At 40.2% G+C, this 19,203-nt stretch overlaps 1 protein-coding gene across 1 annotated transcript; it reads left to right on the top strand.

The window, feature by feature from the left end:
* Positions 1 to 562: 562 nt before the first annotated feature.
* ZNF19 (zinc finger protein 19) lies at positions 563 to 18,794 on the top strand. The gene is given in 4 exon segments (XM_070388047.1): positions 563 to 822; positions 3,430 to 3,556; positions 4,101 to 4,214; positions 5,330 to 18,794. Coding segments are annotated over 4 exon segments (1,362 nt in total). The 5' UTR covers positions 563 to 789; the 3' UTR covers positions 6,418 to 18,794.
* Positions 18,795 to 19,203: the final 409 nt, after the last annotated feature.

The following is a 19,203-nucleotide window of genomic DNA, read 5'->3' as shown; positions in this document are numbered from 1 at the left end:
TGAACAGAAAAAGATGTGTGCCCCAAGATCAAGAAAAGGAAACCTTACTCTAAGATGATTTTTCTGATTTGGGGGGCTACCTTTATCTGTTTTTTTAGCCTTAGAATCCCTTTATTGAGTTCTAAAAGAAAAAATCCTGTTGGGATTACTGTTGGAAGCAATTTGATGTAGTTATTAAAAGCTTGGCCTCTGGAAATCAGGCCCATCTGGTTTGGGATCCAAGTTCATCCATCCACTGGCTGAGTGACCTTCATAGAGAAAATTATTCTCTTAAGACTGTTTTCTTATTTGGGAAAAAGAAAAGGTTTAAAGAATTATTGAGGTGATTGAATGAGTGGATATATATTTATCATCCAAAAACATATTTCTTTTTTTTTAACCATTTATGTTCTCAGTAAAATTTTATTTTTAAAAATAAAGATCTAGGTTGCTTCTTACAGGGTTTGCTTTGAGTTTTCTGATGTCTTGCTTGTTTGCTTTTTGTGTATTCGTGTTCCCCTGTTCTCATGTCTTAGGACAGACAGTGTTGCACGATGTTGGTGAGTACAAGCTCTGGTACCCAAGGTCAAGTTACTTACCTTTCAAAATCTTAATTTCCTAAGAATTCAAACCTCATGGCATATTGTGGGGAAATATTCATATACCATTTACTCAGTGGCATTTAGTAAATGGTTGTTGCTGTTATTGGCAGATTTGTTTTAAAAAAGAGCCTTTTTCTGGATTGGCTCACTTTTGTTTCTCTTTGCTTCTTCCCTCAGCCCCTGCCCTTCATTGAGAGAGAGCTCAATAATGGCTGTCATGCCCCTGAAAGTCTGGCACCAGGTGAGCTGTGATTCCCTCAGGTCAGCCTTGGAGAGATCTGATGTGAAGAAAGAGGGGGATGAGAGAGATGATTCTGGCAAGAAGTCTTAGAGCCTAAGCAATCGGAAGACCCTTGTTGATTCTCATCAGTAGGACTGGATGCTGGGGGAAAGCTGATGACGCGGGAATGAGCAGCCAGAAGTCCAGCAACAGTGGGTGCGTAGAGTGTCCAGGGATGCAAAAGGATAGTCTCCTGTACTCTGAGGATCTCTGTTGAGCTAGTGGGTTCCCAGGTTTAGTGGTTCCTCCTGCAGAGGGCCCTGTGAGAATGAGGGACTCAGATTGGCATTGTAGGTGTCCATTACACAGTGGGAGTAATCAAGATCAGGGAGACCACAAGGTTTTTGGGAAGCAGGGGTAGAGCAGTAGCGAGAAGAAGACAAGAAGAAGGGAGCTTGTACCATTTATTCAGAAGTTGACTTGGCTAATCAAGGCAGGGGCCTATGACAGGAAAAATCTGCACTAGGACAAAACACCTGAAGTTAGGGATCCTATAAAGCCTCTGTGACATTGTGGCCTTGAGCCAGTCACTTAGCTTCTTTGCACCTTAACTTCATCTGTAAAGTGAACATTAAATACATATATAGGATAAGGAAATTGATTTCTTGAGTTGATTTCACTTTTTGAGACTGATGAATTGCTGGGTGTTCCTTAACTATTTCCTTCTTTCTGAGATTTATTTATCTACTAACTCAGCATCTATGAACCATATCCCAGGTCCCTGTCCTGGATTTCTGATATCTGGCTTGTCCCTCTGCCTGACATTGTCTACCCTGCTGCTCCCATCTTCTGATATTACAAAAGTTTTCAGTTACTGGTATCACCGGGTCACAAGCCTGACCACTCAGTTTCTAGGTTGCTGAGTAGTTGTTGACTCTGTTCTCGCTTGATACCATTTTCAGAGTCTGACTCTTTCTGGCTACTCTATCTTCCATTTGTCCCATCTTTTATATTGACCTCCTTCAGGGTTTATCATTCCTTTTCTTAGATTTTGTTTGCAGAGCTTCCTAGATAGTTTATCTGTACAGTCTTGTGCTTTCCCCTCATCATTTGTTACCTGATAGAGCTTGGTTTCCTGAGCTCGGATTTTATCCTGTAGTCCAGGATTCTTGGACTTTAGTGCACATAAGAATCACCTGGAGGGCTTATGAAAGCACAGATTGGACTCGGATGGGGCCTGTGAATTTGCCTTTCTGGCAAGTTCCTAGGTGATCCTGCTAGTGTGGTGGGCTACCACACCTTGAGAACCATTGTTGTAGTTCCTGATGACTCATTCAAGGAAGTCATTCAGTTGACTGAGTCAGTTTGTCCTTACAAGTCCATGATTGTATAGCTGGCTGAGGATGGATTCAATGCAGGACAGGCCTAGAATTGGAGTTAAGTATTCCTAGCAGGTACTAGTGAACTGATTGTATGATAGTGAAGAGGAATCCGATTCCAGAAATATTTAGAAAATAAAATTGACAGGATTTGATTACTGACTACTTATTGGAAATGAGCAGTGAGTAGGGCAAATTAGTCCTGGATGAATCTCAAATTTCTAACTTAGGAGACTGGGATGAAATTCATACTATTTCTGTGTTGAGAAACAACACTTTCACTCTCTGTGCTGGTTAGTTACATGAAGATAGAGCCAGTTTGGCAGGAGGCAGATAGAGTGGATTCATTTGGTGTTAGATGGTGACAGTGCTGACGAGATCTGCAGAGTCAAGTTGAGGTATTAAAAGGTGGAGGGGCATTCCCTGCATATTTAGGAAACCAAGTTTGATACCAAAGTCTGGGGAATGAATAAAAATTCTAAGCCAGATCCTGAGCTTTCTGGCAAGGTAGAGTGGGGCCATAAGGGATGGGAAACGGTGGCTATTGAAAAAGCATGATACTTAGTTGACAGAAACATTTACAGATTGTTTTGGAGGTGTATGAAGAAAAGCAGTTAAAAGAACTACCCAGCAGCAATTTGATTCCAGAAGCATATTCTCCCAGGAAAACCCATCTGGAAGCAGAATACACTGTCCCATGCAGCACTGAGTTCTCTCTGCTGGACATTCTTGAGCACAGGCTGCACAACCCCTTCTTCAAGCAGGAGATGAGGGTCGGATGAGGCCAGTCATCAGGGCAAACCATGACTCTGTTCCTGTCATTTGAACTTGAGGTCTGGGGTAGAATGAGCATGCGTGGGGAGCATATGGATTGATTGGGCACATGGGGCAATGAAGGGGAACAGGTTGGTCCTCCAATGTCACTTCTGAGTAGGTGTCTGAAGAGATTAAAGCTAACTGTTAGCTTGTAGGTGCAACAATAAAAGATTGAAAGTTTTATAGAATCAAAGAGATTTTGCTCTAGGGATTTTAATTCATGGGAGACTTTCCAGGGTTTTCAAAACATGATGTTATGTTTCATGAGACTAAATTTTGTGTCCAAATGGAAGCTCTAACTTTTAGTGAGAGAAGTTCCAGATTTTTTGTTGTAGCAACAGTCATTTAACAATCAGCTCACTGTCCCTGTCCCTGTGCCCCACACCCCGAGCCAGAGAATTGGCTCTGGCATAGCAGGAACCTCTTGTTTTAGGAGGTAGTGACCTTTGAGGATGTGGCTGTTTACTTCACCCGGACAGAATGGGCTGGCCTTTCTCCTGCACAGAGGGCCCTGTACAGAAGTGTGATGCTGGAGATCTATAGGAGCTTGACATCCTTGGGTAAGGCTGCTTTTCTCTTGGTGCTCAGATCTGTGCTTTCCTGTTTCCTTTTTTCCTCCTTATCAGCCAGGGGTGTGGTGTGGAAAGTGGGGAGTTATCTCTTATACCCTCCATGGTCCTGGGACTGAGACCAAATGACCCACTTGAGAGGTATTGGGTAAGTCTTGGGTCAGTTTGGTCCCAATGTAGGGAATTGTTGTCGCCTGGTATGAGTATGCTCCATCCTCCCAGGGCCTCTGCAGGGTAAGTAGTGTCTGTTGTTAGATAAGTTTTCACCTTACTTTTGTCTCCCTGTAGTCTAGGGAAGGGTATGACCCCTTCCCTTTGTTTGCATATGTCCCTCAGGATCACTAACTTACTCGTGGGTCTAGTTTTAGGAAGCGATCACAAATGCTTATTTTCCACTTAAGCAAAAATCTTGGCTTTCCCCAGTCCTGAGCCCTTTACTGTGGATCTGTTCTAGTCTCACTGAGAGTCTTGAGCTTTTCATTCTTTTGACACAGCAGACACAGGACTGACAGGTACCATTTTCTGCCCTTTTCAGGATACCCAGTTCCCAAACCTGCGTTAATCTCACTTCTAGAGAGAGGGGATTTGCCTGTGGGCCTGGAGACATAGGATAATCCTCCTGCACAGGGTACCAGAGACATCTATAAAAGTAAGTGAGGCAGTGACTATAGAGCTTTACAGAGCAGTATGTTTTAAATGAACCATGCTGGGAAGGATTTAAATAGATGATTTCTTAAAATAGCCAAATATGAAACCATTTCCACCAGCCATAACTCTTTTCCACATATTTCCAATTAATGCATCTCATAATTCTCAAATCTATTTCCTTGTCAACTGTTCTCTACCTGTAAATATTTGACACTTTGATTTTATTAGCCTTATCTGAACAGCAGGCTGATGTTGGGAGTTTAGTAATCTCTAAAATCTCTGTTGTGAAAGTGAAAGTGTTAGTCACTCAGTTATGTCCAACTCTTTGTAACCCAATGGACTGTAGCCCACCAGGCTCCTCTGTCCATGGAATTCTCCAGGCAAGAGTACTAGAGTAGGTAGCCATTTCCTTTTCCAGGGGATCTTCCCAACCCAAGGACTGAACCCAGGTTTCGTGCATTGCAGGCAAATTCGTTACTGACTGAGCCACCAAGGATAGTTACATATGGGGCATATGTTTTCAGATCCCCAGTGGATGCCTGAAACTGCAGGTAGTATCAAACCCTATGTAGTTATCCCTGGGTATCCACAGGGGATTGACTCCAGGACCTTTGTAACTGTGGGGTCTGCTTTCTTGGGTACAGAAAATCAACTATGTATCTATCATGTCTTTTTTTATATATGCATACCTGTGACAAATTAGACACAGTAAGAGAATATCCAGGTTGCCAGTGTCACTCCTCTTGCATGTTGGAGCCATTATGAAGTAAAATAAGGGTTACTTGAATACAAGTACTGAAATCCTGCAAAGGTCTATCTGATAACTGAATCAGCTACTTATTAATAGGCAGGTAGCATATACAAAAGGATGAGTTACATCTGGTTGGAGTAGGTTGGTGCTAGGTTTCATGCTATTCAGAACAGTGCACAATTTAAAACTTAAGGATTATTTATTTCTGGAACTTTACATTTAATATTTTTGGATTGTGGTTGACAGGGAAACTGAAACTATGGAAAGAGGGACTGCAGATAAGGGGAACCACTATAATTTTCAATATTCTTTTGTTTTTGCTATAATTCTTAGGTGGCATTTTTGTTTTCTGTTTGTTATATCAGATTCCAGGACCCACATGGACAGTGAGTTAACACCAACATGGGGAATTTCTGAAGAAAGAGACTTGATGATGTCACATGGGCCACAGAAGAATGTTCTTAACAAAAGCAGCTTCCTAGAAACATGTGAACTGGAGCAACACCAGGAAATCCCCACAGTGAAAAATATTAGAGGAAAGGTTCTAAGAATCCACTACGATAGGAAGCCCTTCAGATGTGAGGAGTGTGGGAAATGCTTCAGCTATTTTTCTTACTATGTTAGACATCAGAGAATCCACACTGGGGAGAAACCCTTTGAGTGTAATGAGTGTGGAAAAGCCTTTAATGGCAATTCTTCATTAATTCGACATCAGAGAATCCACACCGGTGAGAAACCCTATCAGTGTGAAGAGTGTGGGAGAGCCTTTAATGATAATGCAAATCTGATCAGGCATCAGAGAATCCACAGTGGGGACAGACCCTATCTCTGTAGGGAGTGTGGAAATGGTTTCACCAGTAGTTCTGAGTTTATTATACACCAGAGAATTCACACTGGAGAGAAACCTTATGAATGTAATGAGTGTGGAAAAGCTTTTGTTGGTAATTCACCACTTCTGCGACATCAGAAAATCCACACTGGAGAGAAACCATATGAGTGTAATGAGTGTGGAAAAAGCTTTGGAAGGACTTCTCATCTTAGTCAGCATCAGCGTATTCACACAGGGGAAAAGCCTTACTCTTGTACAATATGTGGGCAAGCCTTCAATTTCCATACAAAATTAACTCGGCACCAGCGAGTCCACAGTGAGGTGAAACCTTTTGACTGTATATGTTGTGGAAAAGTGTTTAGTACTCAGGCTCAGTTGAAAAGGCATCTAAGAATCCATATTCAGGAGACCTCCTGTGATGAGTGTGGAAAAGTCTTCACTAGCAAAAGAAATCTGCTTCAGCATCAAAGAGTCCATACTAGAAAGAAACCCCGTGAATACGTCAAGTATGAAAAAACCTTTAGGACATCTTCCCAGCTAGATTGTGCTCACCCTGGAGAGAAGCCTGTGCTGGATGTTGGTTGTTTTGGGCTCCCAGAATTTTTTACCCCCTTTTACTGGTAACAGTACACTATATTTCCTTTGCCTTCCATCTTCCACTCGGGTAGAATGTGTGACACAGGCCCAGCTTAGCTGCAGATTATTTCCCTCAAGCTATAGCTGTTGGTTCACATGTCAGTAGATGACCCAGGATAGTCCAGTTAGAATCCCAGACTGAGTTAATAACCCTCCTAATGTTGAGCGTGGCCCTGGCCACAGCAACCAGACAGCAGACTGTGGCCCTGTAATCCTTTCACCTTCCAGTTGCAAACTTTTGGCATTTGTACTTTTTAAGAGTCAAAGATACGTGAACAATGCGGCCTCCTAATGGATGGTTTCACCGGCTTCCTGGTGTTTGGAGAACCATGTGCACCCATGTGGACTTTGGAAAGCCTGCCAGTTATGAATTCCATGGTATTGAATAATCCTTGAAACTCCCATTTCTTCATTGAGCAAGGATTTCCTTACACCCTTAGCATTTGGTGTCTGTTCTTTGCAGCACAGGGAGGAGAGGCTGGAAAAATGAGCGGTTTGGGGGAGTGGTTGATTAATGTGGCCGGGGGTAGGCTTGAAACCTGAGCTCCCACCTCCCAGGAACAAGAGAGGTCTGTGGGCCTTGCAAGGGCACAAGACCTGTTCTGAGCCAGTCTCTTGAGATGCAAGAACCTGATGTTCAAGGCTGGAGCCTGGAGTTTACCACCATCATCATCCTTGCTCTTCGGCGAATGGAAGAACTTGCTGTGGCTGGATAGCAAGAGCGTTTGACAGGTAGCTGTAGCCACCGACTCTTAAGTAAATCTCTTTTTACCTTGTGCTTTAGATTCTGTGCTGTACAATGGGATCTGCTGCTTTCACCAAGCCAGAATCTGTCCACATGTCCAAGTACAGCACCTCAGCTTTCCTTAAGGAGCTACATCTCACGTGCTTCCAGTCCAGACAGTATCAGAGGGCTGACCCCACACTCCACCCATCTGGAAGATGCTTATATGATGCATGTCTAGCCAGTTCCATTTTCTGTCCTCTGATTGCTATGAGGGTGAGAATGTTATCCAAGCCAGGCCAAAGGCATTCCAAGTCATGAGTTTTCATGGAACCCTAGTGAAGGAGAAACCATTCCCAGTAGAATGGACTTTGAGCTTGTGTCATCCTGGAGGTGCTGGGTGAGAGACTGCCTGAGTGGAGTCACTGTAAGGCACTCAGCAGGACTGACAGTCAGAGAGGGGCCAGGTCACACACTATGTGAGCCCTTGGATCTGACACTTCTGAACCCACTCTTCAACTTGTCTCTTGTAAAGATTGCTTCCTATCATCTATAATATAATTATTTCACTTGAGTGTGTCTAGTCCCTTGTAATCAAAAAAGCCCTGACACATCAGGATCATTGATTGTTGAGGCTTCCTCTGGCATGGTGCCTCTGATGGGTGGGGCATGTTTAGGGGAGGTGGAGACAGTAGGAGCAGTCAGGTCTAAGGGGAGCTGCCAGACAGCTCTCCCTAATTTCTTGACGTCCCAGAACACTGAGAGGAGAACTAGCAGGGAGAAAGGGCCAGAGGATGGTCAGTTGGTCTGTTTGTATTTTCCGTATTTTAGGGTTTATTTTGTTTGTGTCTTTCACCTGTTGAAGTCTTTCAGCACATCTGCCAGAAACTCATGACAGCCTATTTACTTATTGGCTTCTTATACTGTATTTCATGAAAATCTATCAACTTTTTTTTTTACCTCTACCCTGAAACAACTGGTGATTCTTTAAGGACAAACATTTCCAGATTTCCAACAGAGTCATGACTGTCGCCAGGCCACTTTTATCAGCCTCATTGCCTTTTGTTTTTAAAAGTCCCTGTCTCTCCCTCCAGAATCTTTTTATTAAAACAGGAAGGTAGCTAGATATGGCAACCTACTGTACTATTTTGCCTGTGAAATTCCATGGACAGAGGAGCCTGTGTCCATGGGGTCACAAAGAGGCGAACATGACTGGGCAGCTAAACAACAAAAAAAGCTAGATGTGAGCAGAGAAAGGGGAGCATGGGCCAGATGGCAGGAAGCTATGCATCTTGTGCAGAGGAGAGGGGGATCCTTGGAACCTCCATACTGAAAGCCATACATTTGGAGATAAGTGTCCTGGAGGCAGAACAAAGAAATGTGGGGAAATGCAGGAATATCTGGTGTCTGAAAGTAACCTTTTGCTCATTATGCTTTCATTACAATAAAATAAGCCTTGCAGATAAGTGTCCATCCTGCACTGATGCCATGACATTTCTGATCAATGCTAAATAAGGACAAAAGTCCTTCTTTCCTCCAGGAAGATGGTGCTGCAATAAAAATCAGATAACTTGACCCCCAAACCCAGTGAATATTATGTTCCACATACCTGGCTTGCCAAAAAAACTCAGGGCAGCTATTCACCTGAGCCTGTCTGCTCTTCCCACTGGGAGGGTACTTTAACTTAAATAAATCCTTGATTTCTCTGTCTTATCTCTGAATTTTTCCAGGATAAAACAAGAACATTTCACTAAGAACACTTTCAGGGTTACCTCAATCTGTCTTCCGAATAGCAATTCTTAGGACCCCAAATAAATTATTTTGTTTTTTGTCTCCTGCATTATGTTATTTTATATTTTAACACTTAGCAATATATATGTAGAGTCATCTTTGTCTCTGCTTGGGTTTGTGGTTCATTTCTTTGAATAGCTAAACTATTCCATTGCCTATGTAGGATGGGAAAAATGATTTTCCCTATACTTCATTCTTGGCTGAGGCCCCGTCTGTAGTGACCTCATAAAAAGGTAACTTCTGATGGATTTATAGATATGTGTTTGCAGTTTAAAAAATTAATCAGCCTAAAATAATTCTTACATTAAACAGGCATATTTGGGGTGCATATGCTCTTGCCCTTCACATGTCAGTGCCCCAATATGCTTATGCATTCATCTACAGAAGAACATCCTAATATCTTTAAGCTTTTACCCATTATGAATACAGCTGATGTATATAATTTATGGCAGTTTGAACACAGTTTTTCAAAACAATTGTCTAAATACTGGAGGTCTGGTTTTTATATCCATGGTAGGACTTGTTTAGTTAAAGGAAAAATTTCCAAACTGTCTTCCAAAATGATTGTACCTGTACTCCACCAGCAGAGAAATAGAGTTCCTGTTCTTCCCCCCTCCAGCAATAGCTATTGTCATGTTTTGAAGTTTAGCAGTTCTAATAGATGTGCAGTACTGTCACGTTCTGATTTGTATCTCCCTAATGGTATGTGACGGAGAAGGCAATGGCACCGCACTCCAGTACTCTTGCCCGGAAAATCCCATGAATGGAGAAGCCTGGTAGGCTGCAGTCCATGGGGTCACTAAGATTCAGACACGACTGAGCGGCTTCAGTTGCACTTTTCACTTTCATGCACTGGAGAAGGAAATGGCAACCCACTCCAGTGTTCTTGCCTGGAGAATCCCAGGGACGGGGGAGCCTGGTGGGCTGCCGTCTATGGGGTCGCACAGAGTCAGACACGACTGAAGCGACTTAGCAGTAGCAGCAGCAATGGTATGTGATAGGGAAGGAAATGGCAACCCATTCCAGTATTCTTGCCTGGAGAGCCTCATGGACAGAGGAGCCTGATGGGGTACATACAGTCCATGGGGTTGCAGAGAATCAGACACGACTTACCAGCTGAACAACAACAGTTTTTGTGATGTTGAGTGTATTCTTGTGTGCTTATGTCTGCTCTGCATATCTTCTTTGGCCAGGAGTCTGTTCTGATCTTTGCCCATTTTTAATGAGGTTTTTTGTTCTAGAGTTCTTAGGACAAAATGAGAACAAATCCTTTACTAGATATGTGTTTTGCAAACATCTTTCTATTTGCGGGTTTGTCTTTGGCTTTCTGAATAAGATCTTTCACAGAATAGAAGTTTCTAATTTTATAAAATCCACATTATTAACTTTTTTGTTATAGGCTTTTGGTGGTGTGTGTGAAAATCATCCCCAGATCCAAGGTCATATAGATTCCTTTTTTTTATGTTTTCTTTCAGAATTTTTATAGTTTCCTAATTTAAGTTTGTCTGTGGACAATTTGGGGTAAGTTTGGGTGTAAGTTATAAAGTTTGTCTATATTCATTTCATCACATGTGTTTTCTAATTAATTACTTGGTGTATAGTGTCTAGTTTCCCTAACACCATTCTTTTCAGGGGACTGTCCATGTTGTATGTTCTTGGCCCTGTTCTCATGAATTAACTATCTGCATGTGAGTTTTTTGCTGGGCTTGCTCTGTATTCTTTTCCTTTATTGCACATCTGTGTTTGTGACAGTTCCACACTGTTTTTGTTACTTTAGCTCCACGATACAGTTTGAAGTCGGAGGCAGACTTCTGACCCAGCTGTTTTCTTTTTTCTCAGGATTTCTTTGGCTGTTCAGGGTCCTTTGTGGTTCCATACAAATATTAAGATGATTATTTCTAGTTTTATGAAAAAAGCCTTTGAAAATCTGATCAAGAATGCATTGAATCTACAGATGGCTTTGGGTAGAATGGACATTTTAGTAATAGTAATTCTTCCAGTACATGAGCTCAGAATATTTTTCTATTTTTTATGTCTTCTTTCATTTTTTAAATCAGGGCTTTATAGTTTTCCAAGTACAAGTAGGAGTCTCATATCCTTGGTTAAAATTATCCTAGATTTTTTTTTTCTTTTCTATGAAGTTATAAGTAGGATTGCTTTTTAAATTTATCCTTCTCATGGTTCGTTATTAGTGCATAGAAAGTTAGCTGATTTTTATATATTAATTTTATATTTTGCAACTTTATTGAATTTTATTCCAGCAATTTTTTTTTAATGTGAAGTGAAGTGGAAAATTGTAATTCTAAAATCCCACTCTTGGGCTTTCCTGGTGGTTCAGTGGCTAAAACTCTGCTCCCAATGCAGGGAGTCTAGGCTTGTTCCCTGGTCAAGGAACTAGATCCCACATGCCACAACTAAGACCTGATGCCTCCAAATAAGTTATTTTAAAAATTATTAAAAAAATAAAATCCCACTATTTCTACTGTATTTCAGGTCATCCATAATACCAAAGACATGGTGGCTCCTAATGTAATCTTCTTATGATATGTCTTACTAACTTGTGGCCCCTACAAGGCCAGTTAATATCACAACTTTGGTTAAACTGGATCTAGGTAAGTCTCATTTATAACAGAGTTAAGGTCTTCTGTTTTTCTGGCATGGTATTGACATGGTTGTTTTGAAAAGTAAATTACCTTCTAATAATTTCAAACAAAATTTCATAGCAGTAAAAAGTATTCACATTTGCCACTTCACACAGAATACTCTAGTATGTTTTACCCACAACAGAAATTCTCTCCTCAGAATGACACATAACCCTCCAATCAAGAAATTCTGTGGTTCCCACATTATAATTTAATCCACAAGCCCACTTCAACTTTTAACAGTTGTCCAAATGTGTGAAAATAACTTTTTCTGTTCTGATCCAGTTTTCTTGTTTTGGAATGATTACTTAGATTTTCCCTTATTTTTATAACCTTGATGGATTTAAAGCCCACAAGATGAACATGTGATCTGGGTGGCCTTCTCTATATGGCTTTTTTTCTACTGAGAACATTTTCAGTGTTCATCCATATTGTAACAATTATCAGTACTTAATTCATTTTTCTGTATTGTGATTAAAAATATATGACAGTTACCATTTAAACATTTTAAGTGTACAGTTCTATGACATTACCTACCTTTATACTGTTGTACAAATATCCTCACCCTCCATCTCCAGAACTTTATCTTTCTCAAGTAAAACTATCTGTTAACATGGTGCCCTCAGCCCCTGGAAACCACATTATTTTTGTCCTCTCTGGATATCTGTGTAAGTGGAATTGTACAATATTTGTATTTCTGTGACTGACTTATTTCACTTAGTGTGGTGACTTCAAGCTTCATCCACGTTGTGGCATGTTTGAGAATTACTTTAGTTTTAAAGGCTGAATCATATCCCATTGTGTTTGTTCATTTGTACCATATCTTGTTTTTCATTCACCTTCATATCTTCATTTTCATTCAGTGGGTAGTTGAATTTCTTCCACCTTTGTCTATTGTGAATAATGCTGCTATGAAATGGTTGTACAAATACCTGTTTCAGTTTCTGCTTTCAAATATTTAGGGTATTTATACTGGAGTGAAATTGATATATTAACTTTAAGTTTTTAAGGAACTACCATATTGTTTTCCATAGTGAGATTTGTATAGCTTTGCAAAAATCTTCCCAAATGTCTTGCAAAGTAGCTGTATATCCATTTCACCAGCAGTGAAGGATAGTTTCTGTTGTTCCTCACACTTGCATCAATTGGTATCATTTTTTTTTTTTTTGAGTTCAGCAGTTTTAATAGTTGTACAGTACTTCCTCATTGTTTTAATTTGTAATTCCCTAAAGGTACGTGATACTGAACAGAGGGTAAAGCGTCTGTCTACAATGTGAGAGACCTGGGTTTGATCCCTGGGTTGGGAAGATTCCCTGGAGAAGGAAATGGCAACCCACTCCAGTACTTCTTGCCTTGAAAATCCCATGGACGGAGGAGCTTGGTGCAGGCTACTATCCATGGGGTCTTAAAGAGTCACGGCTGAGCGACTTCACTTCACTTCACTTAACTATCTTCATTGGCCAAGTAGGTCTCCTGTTCAGATATAAAGCCATTTCTAATGGGGCTGTTTGTTCTATAGTTGTTGGTATAATTTGAGTACAAATCCTTTATCAGGTAAGTGTTTTGAAATTCGTTTTCTTTCCATTTGTGGCTTGTCATGGAATTTGAGTTTTGAAACTTAGTGGATTCATCAGACCTCTCAGATGGGCACAGGGCCTCAACTGAAAGGTCTGAGTGGATGAAGCCTGCACTTCCCAGCAGGCAGAGCCAAGTCTGCCTCTCTGACTTTTGAGGTACCTGCATGTTCATCTGGAGGACTTGATTCCATGCAGCTGACAGGAGCTTGGTTGTCTCAGGATTCGCCAGGGCTTTGACTTCCAAACTGTGCCTGGCTGAGTTAAAACACAGACAGAAGTTCAGTCTCCTCAAGACACACTCACATGTGCAGACAGGAGTTCAGTGTTTTCAAGACCTGCTGGGAGGCACTGCTGCAGGAGTAAAAAGCAAAGAAAAAGTGTGGTGAAGCTTCCTGTATGTGGCTGACTCCTGGGTGGGGGGCAGTGATCCATTTTCACAGGAGCCAGAAAAGGACTTGATGTGGAAAATTGTGGATTTTTGGTAATTTTGTGTGTGGTGTGGACAGTTTCCAGTGTCTTTGGTGTGTAGTATCTAGTTTCCTGGGCATCAGTTTATTGAGGGGACTTGATCCTAGTGTATGTCCTCGAGTTTACTTCTGGGTTCTCTGTTCTGTTCCTCTGGTGGGTGTGCCTGTTCTTGTGCCAATTCCACACTGTTTTGGTTCCTGAAGCTTTGTGGTATAATTTGAAGTCAGGGAGTAAGTCGACTCCAGCTGTGCTTTCTTCTTTAGAATCGCTTTGGCTCTTTCAGGTCTTTTTTGGTTCTACACACATGGTAGAATTGTTAATTCTTTTTCTGTGAAAAATGCCATTTTAATTGTGTTTGAATTGAATGTGTACACTGCTTTGGCTGGTGGAATGTTTTAACAATAGTCTTCCAATGCTCAATCATGGAATATTTTTGTTTATTTCTTCTTCAGTTTCTTTATTACTGTCTTCCAATTTTCATTTTGCAAGTGTTTCATTCACATCATTCGTTAAATTTACACCTAGATATTTTCTTTTTGATGCAGTTGTAAATGCGATTGTTCTTAATTTTTCTATCTGATACTTCTTTATTAGTGTGTTAAAAACTCAACTGACTTTTGTGTATTACTTTTGTATTATACAGCTTTACTAAATTTATGTATTACTTGTAACTTTTGGAAGTTTGATGTGAAAAATTGTAATTCAAAAATCTCATTATTTCTACCACATTCTAAGTCATCCACAACACCCAAGACATAGTGGCTACTAATATAATCTTCCCACAGTACCTCTTAATAATATTTGGATTCCTATAAGAGTAATTAGCTTAACCATTTTAGGAGAGCTGAATGTGGGTAGGGCTTGGCACCTATCATGATGTTTGATGTCTTAATACTGTGTCAGAAAAGTAGATGACGTGTTTGTTTTGAAAAGTTATTTACTTTCTGCTAACTTCAAACATATAGAAAACTTGAAGTAGCAGTATAATGTATTCTTTATCTGTAGGTTCACATTCCCTGGGCTTCCCTGGTAGCTCATGATATCAGGGATAGGCTACCTGCTCCAGTATTCTTGGGCTTCCCTTGTGGCTCTGCTGGTAAAGAATTCACCTGCAATGTGGGAGACCTGGGTTCTATCCCCGGGTTGGGAAGATCCCCTGGAGAAGGGAAGAGCTACCCACTTCAGTATTCTGGTCTGGAGAATTCCATGGACCATATAGTCCATGGGGTTGCAAAGACTTGGACATGACGGAGCAACTTTTCACTTCACATTTCCCAGTCATCACTGATTTGCCACGTTTGCCAGTTTAAATGATAATTTTCTTTATGTTTTACCCCCCAAAGGGACACTGTCCCGGGGAACACCCCTGTAACCCCAGGATGAGAAATCATTATGATTTTTACCTTCTGATACAATCTGCAGGCCCACTTCTACCACTTGTCCCAAAGTACGAAAATGTCTTTTTCCATTCTGTCCAGTTTTCTTTTTCTGGAAGTGATCTTGAGACTTTCATTTTCACAACCTTGATGGATTTAAAGCACACAAGACGAGTATGATCTGGGTGGCCTTTTCTATATGGCTTCTTTCTAGGGTATTTTCAATGTTCTGCATGTTGTAACTTGTGTCAATACTTCAGTCACATTTTCCATTGTGATTAAATCTATTGAACATAACATTTACCAGTTAAACCATTTAAAGTATATAGTTATATGACATTCACTACATTTTCATTGTTCAAATGTGTCCTCACCATCCATCTCCCATACTTTTTAAGTTTTTCCAAGTGAAACTGCATCCATTAAACATTAACTCCATTTAACCCTTGACAGCTGCATTCTACCGTCTCTGAATTTCACTTCTCTGAATACCTCATAGAAGTAGAATCATATAATATTCATCCTTGTATGCCCAGGTTATTTCACTTAGCATAATGACTTTAAGGCTTATACATGATGTAGCATGTGTTTGAATTTCCTTCGTTTTTAAGGCTAAATAATATACCTTTGTGTATATATCACATTTTGCTTATTAGTTCATGTATCATGGACACTTGGGTTGCTTCCACCTTTTGGCCAGTGTAATGCTGCTGTGAATATGGGTGTACAAATATCTGTTTCACTCCATCCTTCAAACCTTTTGGATGTATATCCTGAAGTGGCATTGACAAATCATACATTAATTTATGTTTTTGACGAACCACCATACTGTATTCTTTTTTCCACAGCAGATGCACCATTTTACTCTATTTCTGTATATGGCAGAATAATATGGAACTTTATAGATCCACCCTATGTCACTTATCTATTCATCCACTGATGGGTTATTTGAATTATTTCTACCATTAGGCCAATGTCAACAATGCTGCTATGAATATTCATCTATAAGTTTTTGTTTGAACAACTGTTTTCAGTTCTTTGTGGCATATACCTCGGCATGGAGTTCTTAAACCAAACTCGAATTGTACTTTACCTTTTTTGAAGACGCGCTAAACTATTGTACATATTGTCCACACCATTTTACACTTTCACAAAAAACGTGTAAAGGTTCCATTGTCTCTACATTGTTGCCAACATCTTTGTTTGTTCTTGATTATAACCATTTATTGAATGTGAATGGATGTCACTTTGTGGTTTTAATTTGCATTTCTATCATAACATGAAAGAAGTATATGTAAGAAGGTTTTATTAGAATCTCAAACCTCAGGATACTGCTCAGTAGACATAGCTGTTGTATAACCAAACAGTATTAAACATTCCCCTTAAAACTATTAAACATATTCCCCTTAAACAAATTTTAAAAATCATTAAGCACAAAACAATACACCAAAATTTATTACAGTACACAACCACTTTTTTAACCCATAGAAGTGTGTGCTCAGTTGTGTCTGGCTCTTTGCAATTTCATGGACTATAGCCCGCCAGGCTCCTGTGTCCATGGAATTTTTCAATCTAGAATACCCAAGCCCACAATAAATTTGTGAAGGGTTTGAAGAAAAACCTACAAAACTACCAAAATAGTACTTAAAGCAAATATAATGTGTGTCATCATTAGTCTTAGATGCAATGTATTCATAGCCAATGACTTGAAAAATCATTGTGTCCCAACTCTAGTAACACTAATGACCAACATTAATTAAATCCCACCCATTAATCAAAATTGTTAACAATGCATTTACTGATCTACTAGCCCTATCAAATAGCACAGTCAGTCAGTCAGTCAGATCAGTCACTCAGTCGTGTCTGACTCTTTGCGACCCCATGGACTGCAGCACGCCAGGCCTCCCTGTCCATCACCAACTCCCAGAGTTTACTCAAATTCATGTTCATTGAGTCGGTGATGCCATCCAACCATCTCATCCTCTGTTGTCCCCTTCTCCTCCCACCTTCAATCTTTCCCAGCATCAAGGTCTTTTCAAATGAGTCAGCTCTATGCATCAGGTGGCCAAAGTATTGGAGTTTCAGCTTCAACATCAGTCTTTCCAATGAACATTCAGGACTGATTTCCTTTAGGATGTACTGGTTGGCTCTCCTTGCAGTCCAAGGGACTCTCAAGAGTCTTCTCCAAAACCACAGTTCAAAAGCATCAATTCTTTGGCACTCAGCTTTCTTTATAGTCCAACTCTCACATCCACACATGACTACTGGAAAAAACAGCCTTGACTAGACGGACCTTTGTTGGCAAAGTAATGTCTCTGCTTTTTTAATATGCTGTCTAGGTTGGCCATAGCTTTTCTTCCAAGGAGCAAGCATATTTTAATTTCATGGCTGCAATCACCATCTGCAGTGATTTTGGAGCCCCCCAAAATAAAGTTTGCCATCGTTTCCACTGTTTCTCCATCTATTTGCCATGAAGTGATGGGACCAGATGCCATGATCTTTGTTTTCTGAATGTTGAACTTTAAGCCAACCTTTTCACTCTCCTCTTTCACTTTCATCAAGAGGCTCTTTAGTTCTTCCACTTTCTGCCATAAGGGTGGTGTCATCTGCATATCTGAGGTTATTGATATTTCTCCCGGCAATCTTGATTCCAGCTTGTGCTTCATCCAGCCCAGCGTTTCATTATTGCAGTTTTAGCAGTTCTTCACCTATTATTCCTTCATGAAACAGGCTCTAATAGTCCAAAATGGATCTCATCCTGAATGAACAATATCACATTTCATCTATACTATACTATACAATTAAAGATATCTTGAGTGCCTTGTTCCTATTTCTAATCTTAGTATTACTAATACTAGTCTCAATCTCCTCACTGCTCTCCCTCACATCAAATAAGAATAATATTTTTTATTTTCATATGCAATTCTGTGATCCATTTACAACAAATACGAGGTGTACTAGCATTAACTATCTCATTCCTAATTTTATCAGTGGTCCCAATACTTCATATAGTAAAACAACGAAGTATAACATAATAACCTCTTAGCCAGTGTTTATCCTGAGTACTTGTTCAGTTCAGTTGCTCAGTCGTGTCCGACTCTTCACGATCCCATGGACTGCAGCACACGAGGCTCCTCTGCCCATGGGATTTTCCAGGCAAGAGAACTGGAGTGGGTTGTCATTGTCTTCTCCGCCAGGCTTCTCTGTCCATCACCAATTCCTGGAGCTTGCTCAAACTTGTCCATCTCATCGGTGATTGCCATCCAACCATCTCATCCTCTGTCATCCCCTTCTCTTTCTGCCTTCAATCTTTCGTAGCATCAGGGTCTTTTCCAATGAGTTAGTTCTTTGCATCAGGTGGCCAAAGTATTTGTAGGGGATCTATTAACAGCATACTTGTAGGGGACCTCTTAACAGTGACATGAATTGGAGGACAAACTGTCGATCACTCATTTATTATCATTTGACAAAGAGGATCTGTTCTGCATTTTCCTATAATTGTAGTCCTTATACCACTAACAAGCATTATTATAGAGAACCTCCTAAAATGAAGAGTCTTTGTAGTGTATTTATTAGTTTGTTCTTCTACAACAGAAAAGGAAAATAACATTTTTCCCTAAGACTCAAGGAAGATGTTCCAGCCCTCCATCAACACCCAAAGCTGAACTCTACTTCAACGATTCCCTGAACAACTTGCTTACGGAACATTTTACATTATCTTTAAGTACTGTGTAAGTATTTAAAAATGACATCTAAAAACTAATATTATGGTGTGCTTTGTGCATTTTGTGCCCTTCCACTAATGTAAATAAATATATATGCCTTCTCATGCATAGTATATGATATGTATAATCATGAATCATTTATGTATCCTATGTATATAAGTATGTACATCAGCCTGTTGATATTACATACACATTAACAATTCAACTCACATTAGGTTCCAGTCCCCACAAACATTCACAGGGGTAACTGAAGTGATTAATATTGCACAGGACATATTTTTTTAATCATGCATATCACATAAAGCTAATCATTCCCAGTCATCATGCTTATCATAATTACTAGGCAGAGCATAATTATCAAGCCGTGATAAATCATCAGCCCACCCACAAATGTGCCTCTTTCCTTGTACTAGGCCAGTGAAGCATTAGGATTTCTATAAATGAACTATATCTGGCATCTGGTTCTTACTT

The sequence above is a fragment of the Bos mutus genome, chromosome 18 (assembly GCF_027580195.1).
Source record: "Bos mutus isolate GX-2022 chromosome 18, NWIPB_WYAK_1.1, whole genome shotgun sequence".
Classification (NCBI taxonomy): domain Eukaryota; kingdom Metazoa; phylum Chordata; class Mammalia; order Artiodactyla; family Bovidae; genus Bos; species Bos mutus.
Note: the sequence above shows the minus strand (reverse complement) of the source record. Positions and strands in the feature narration are given on the sequence as shown.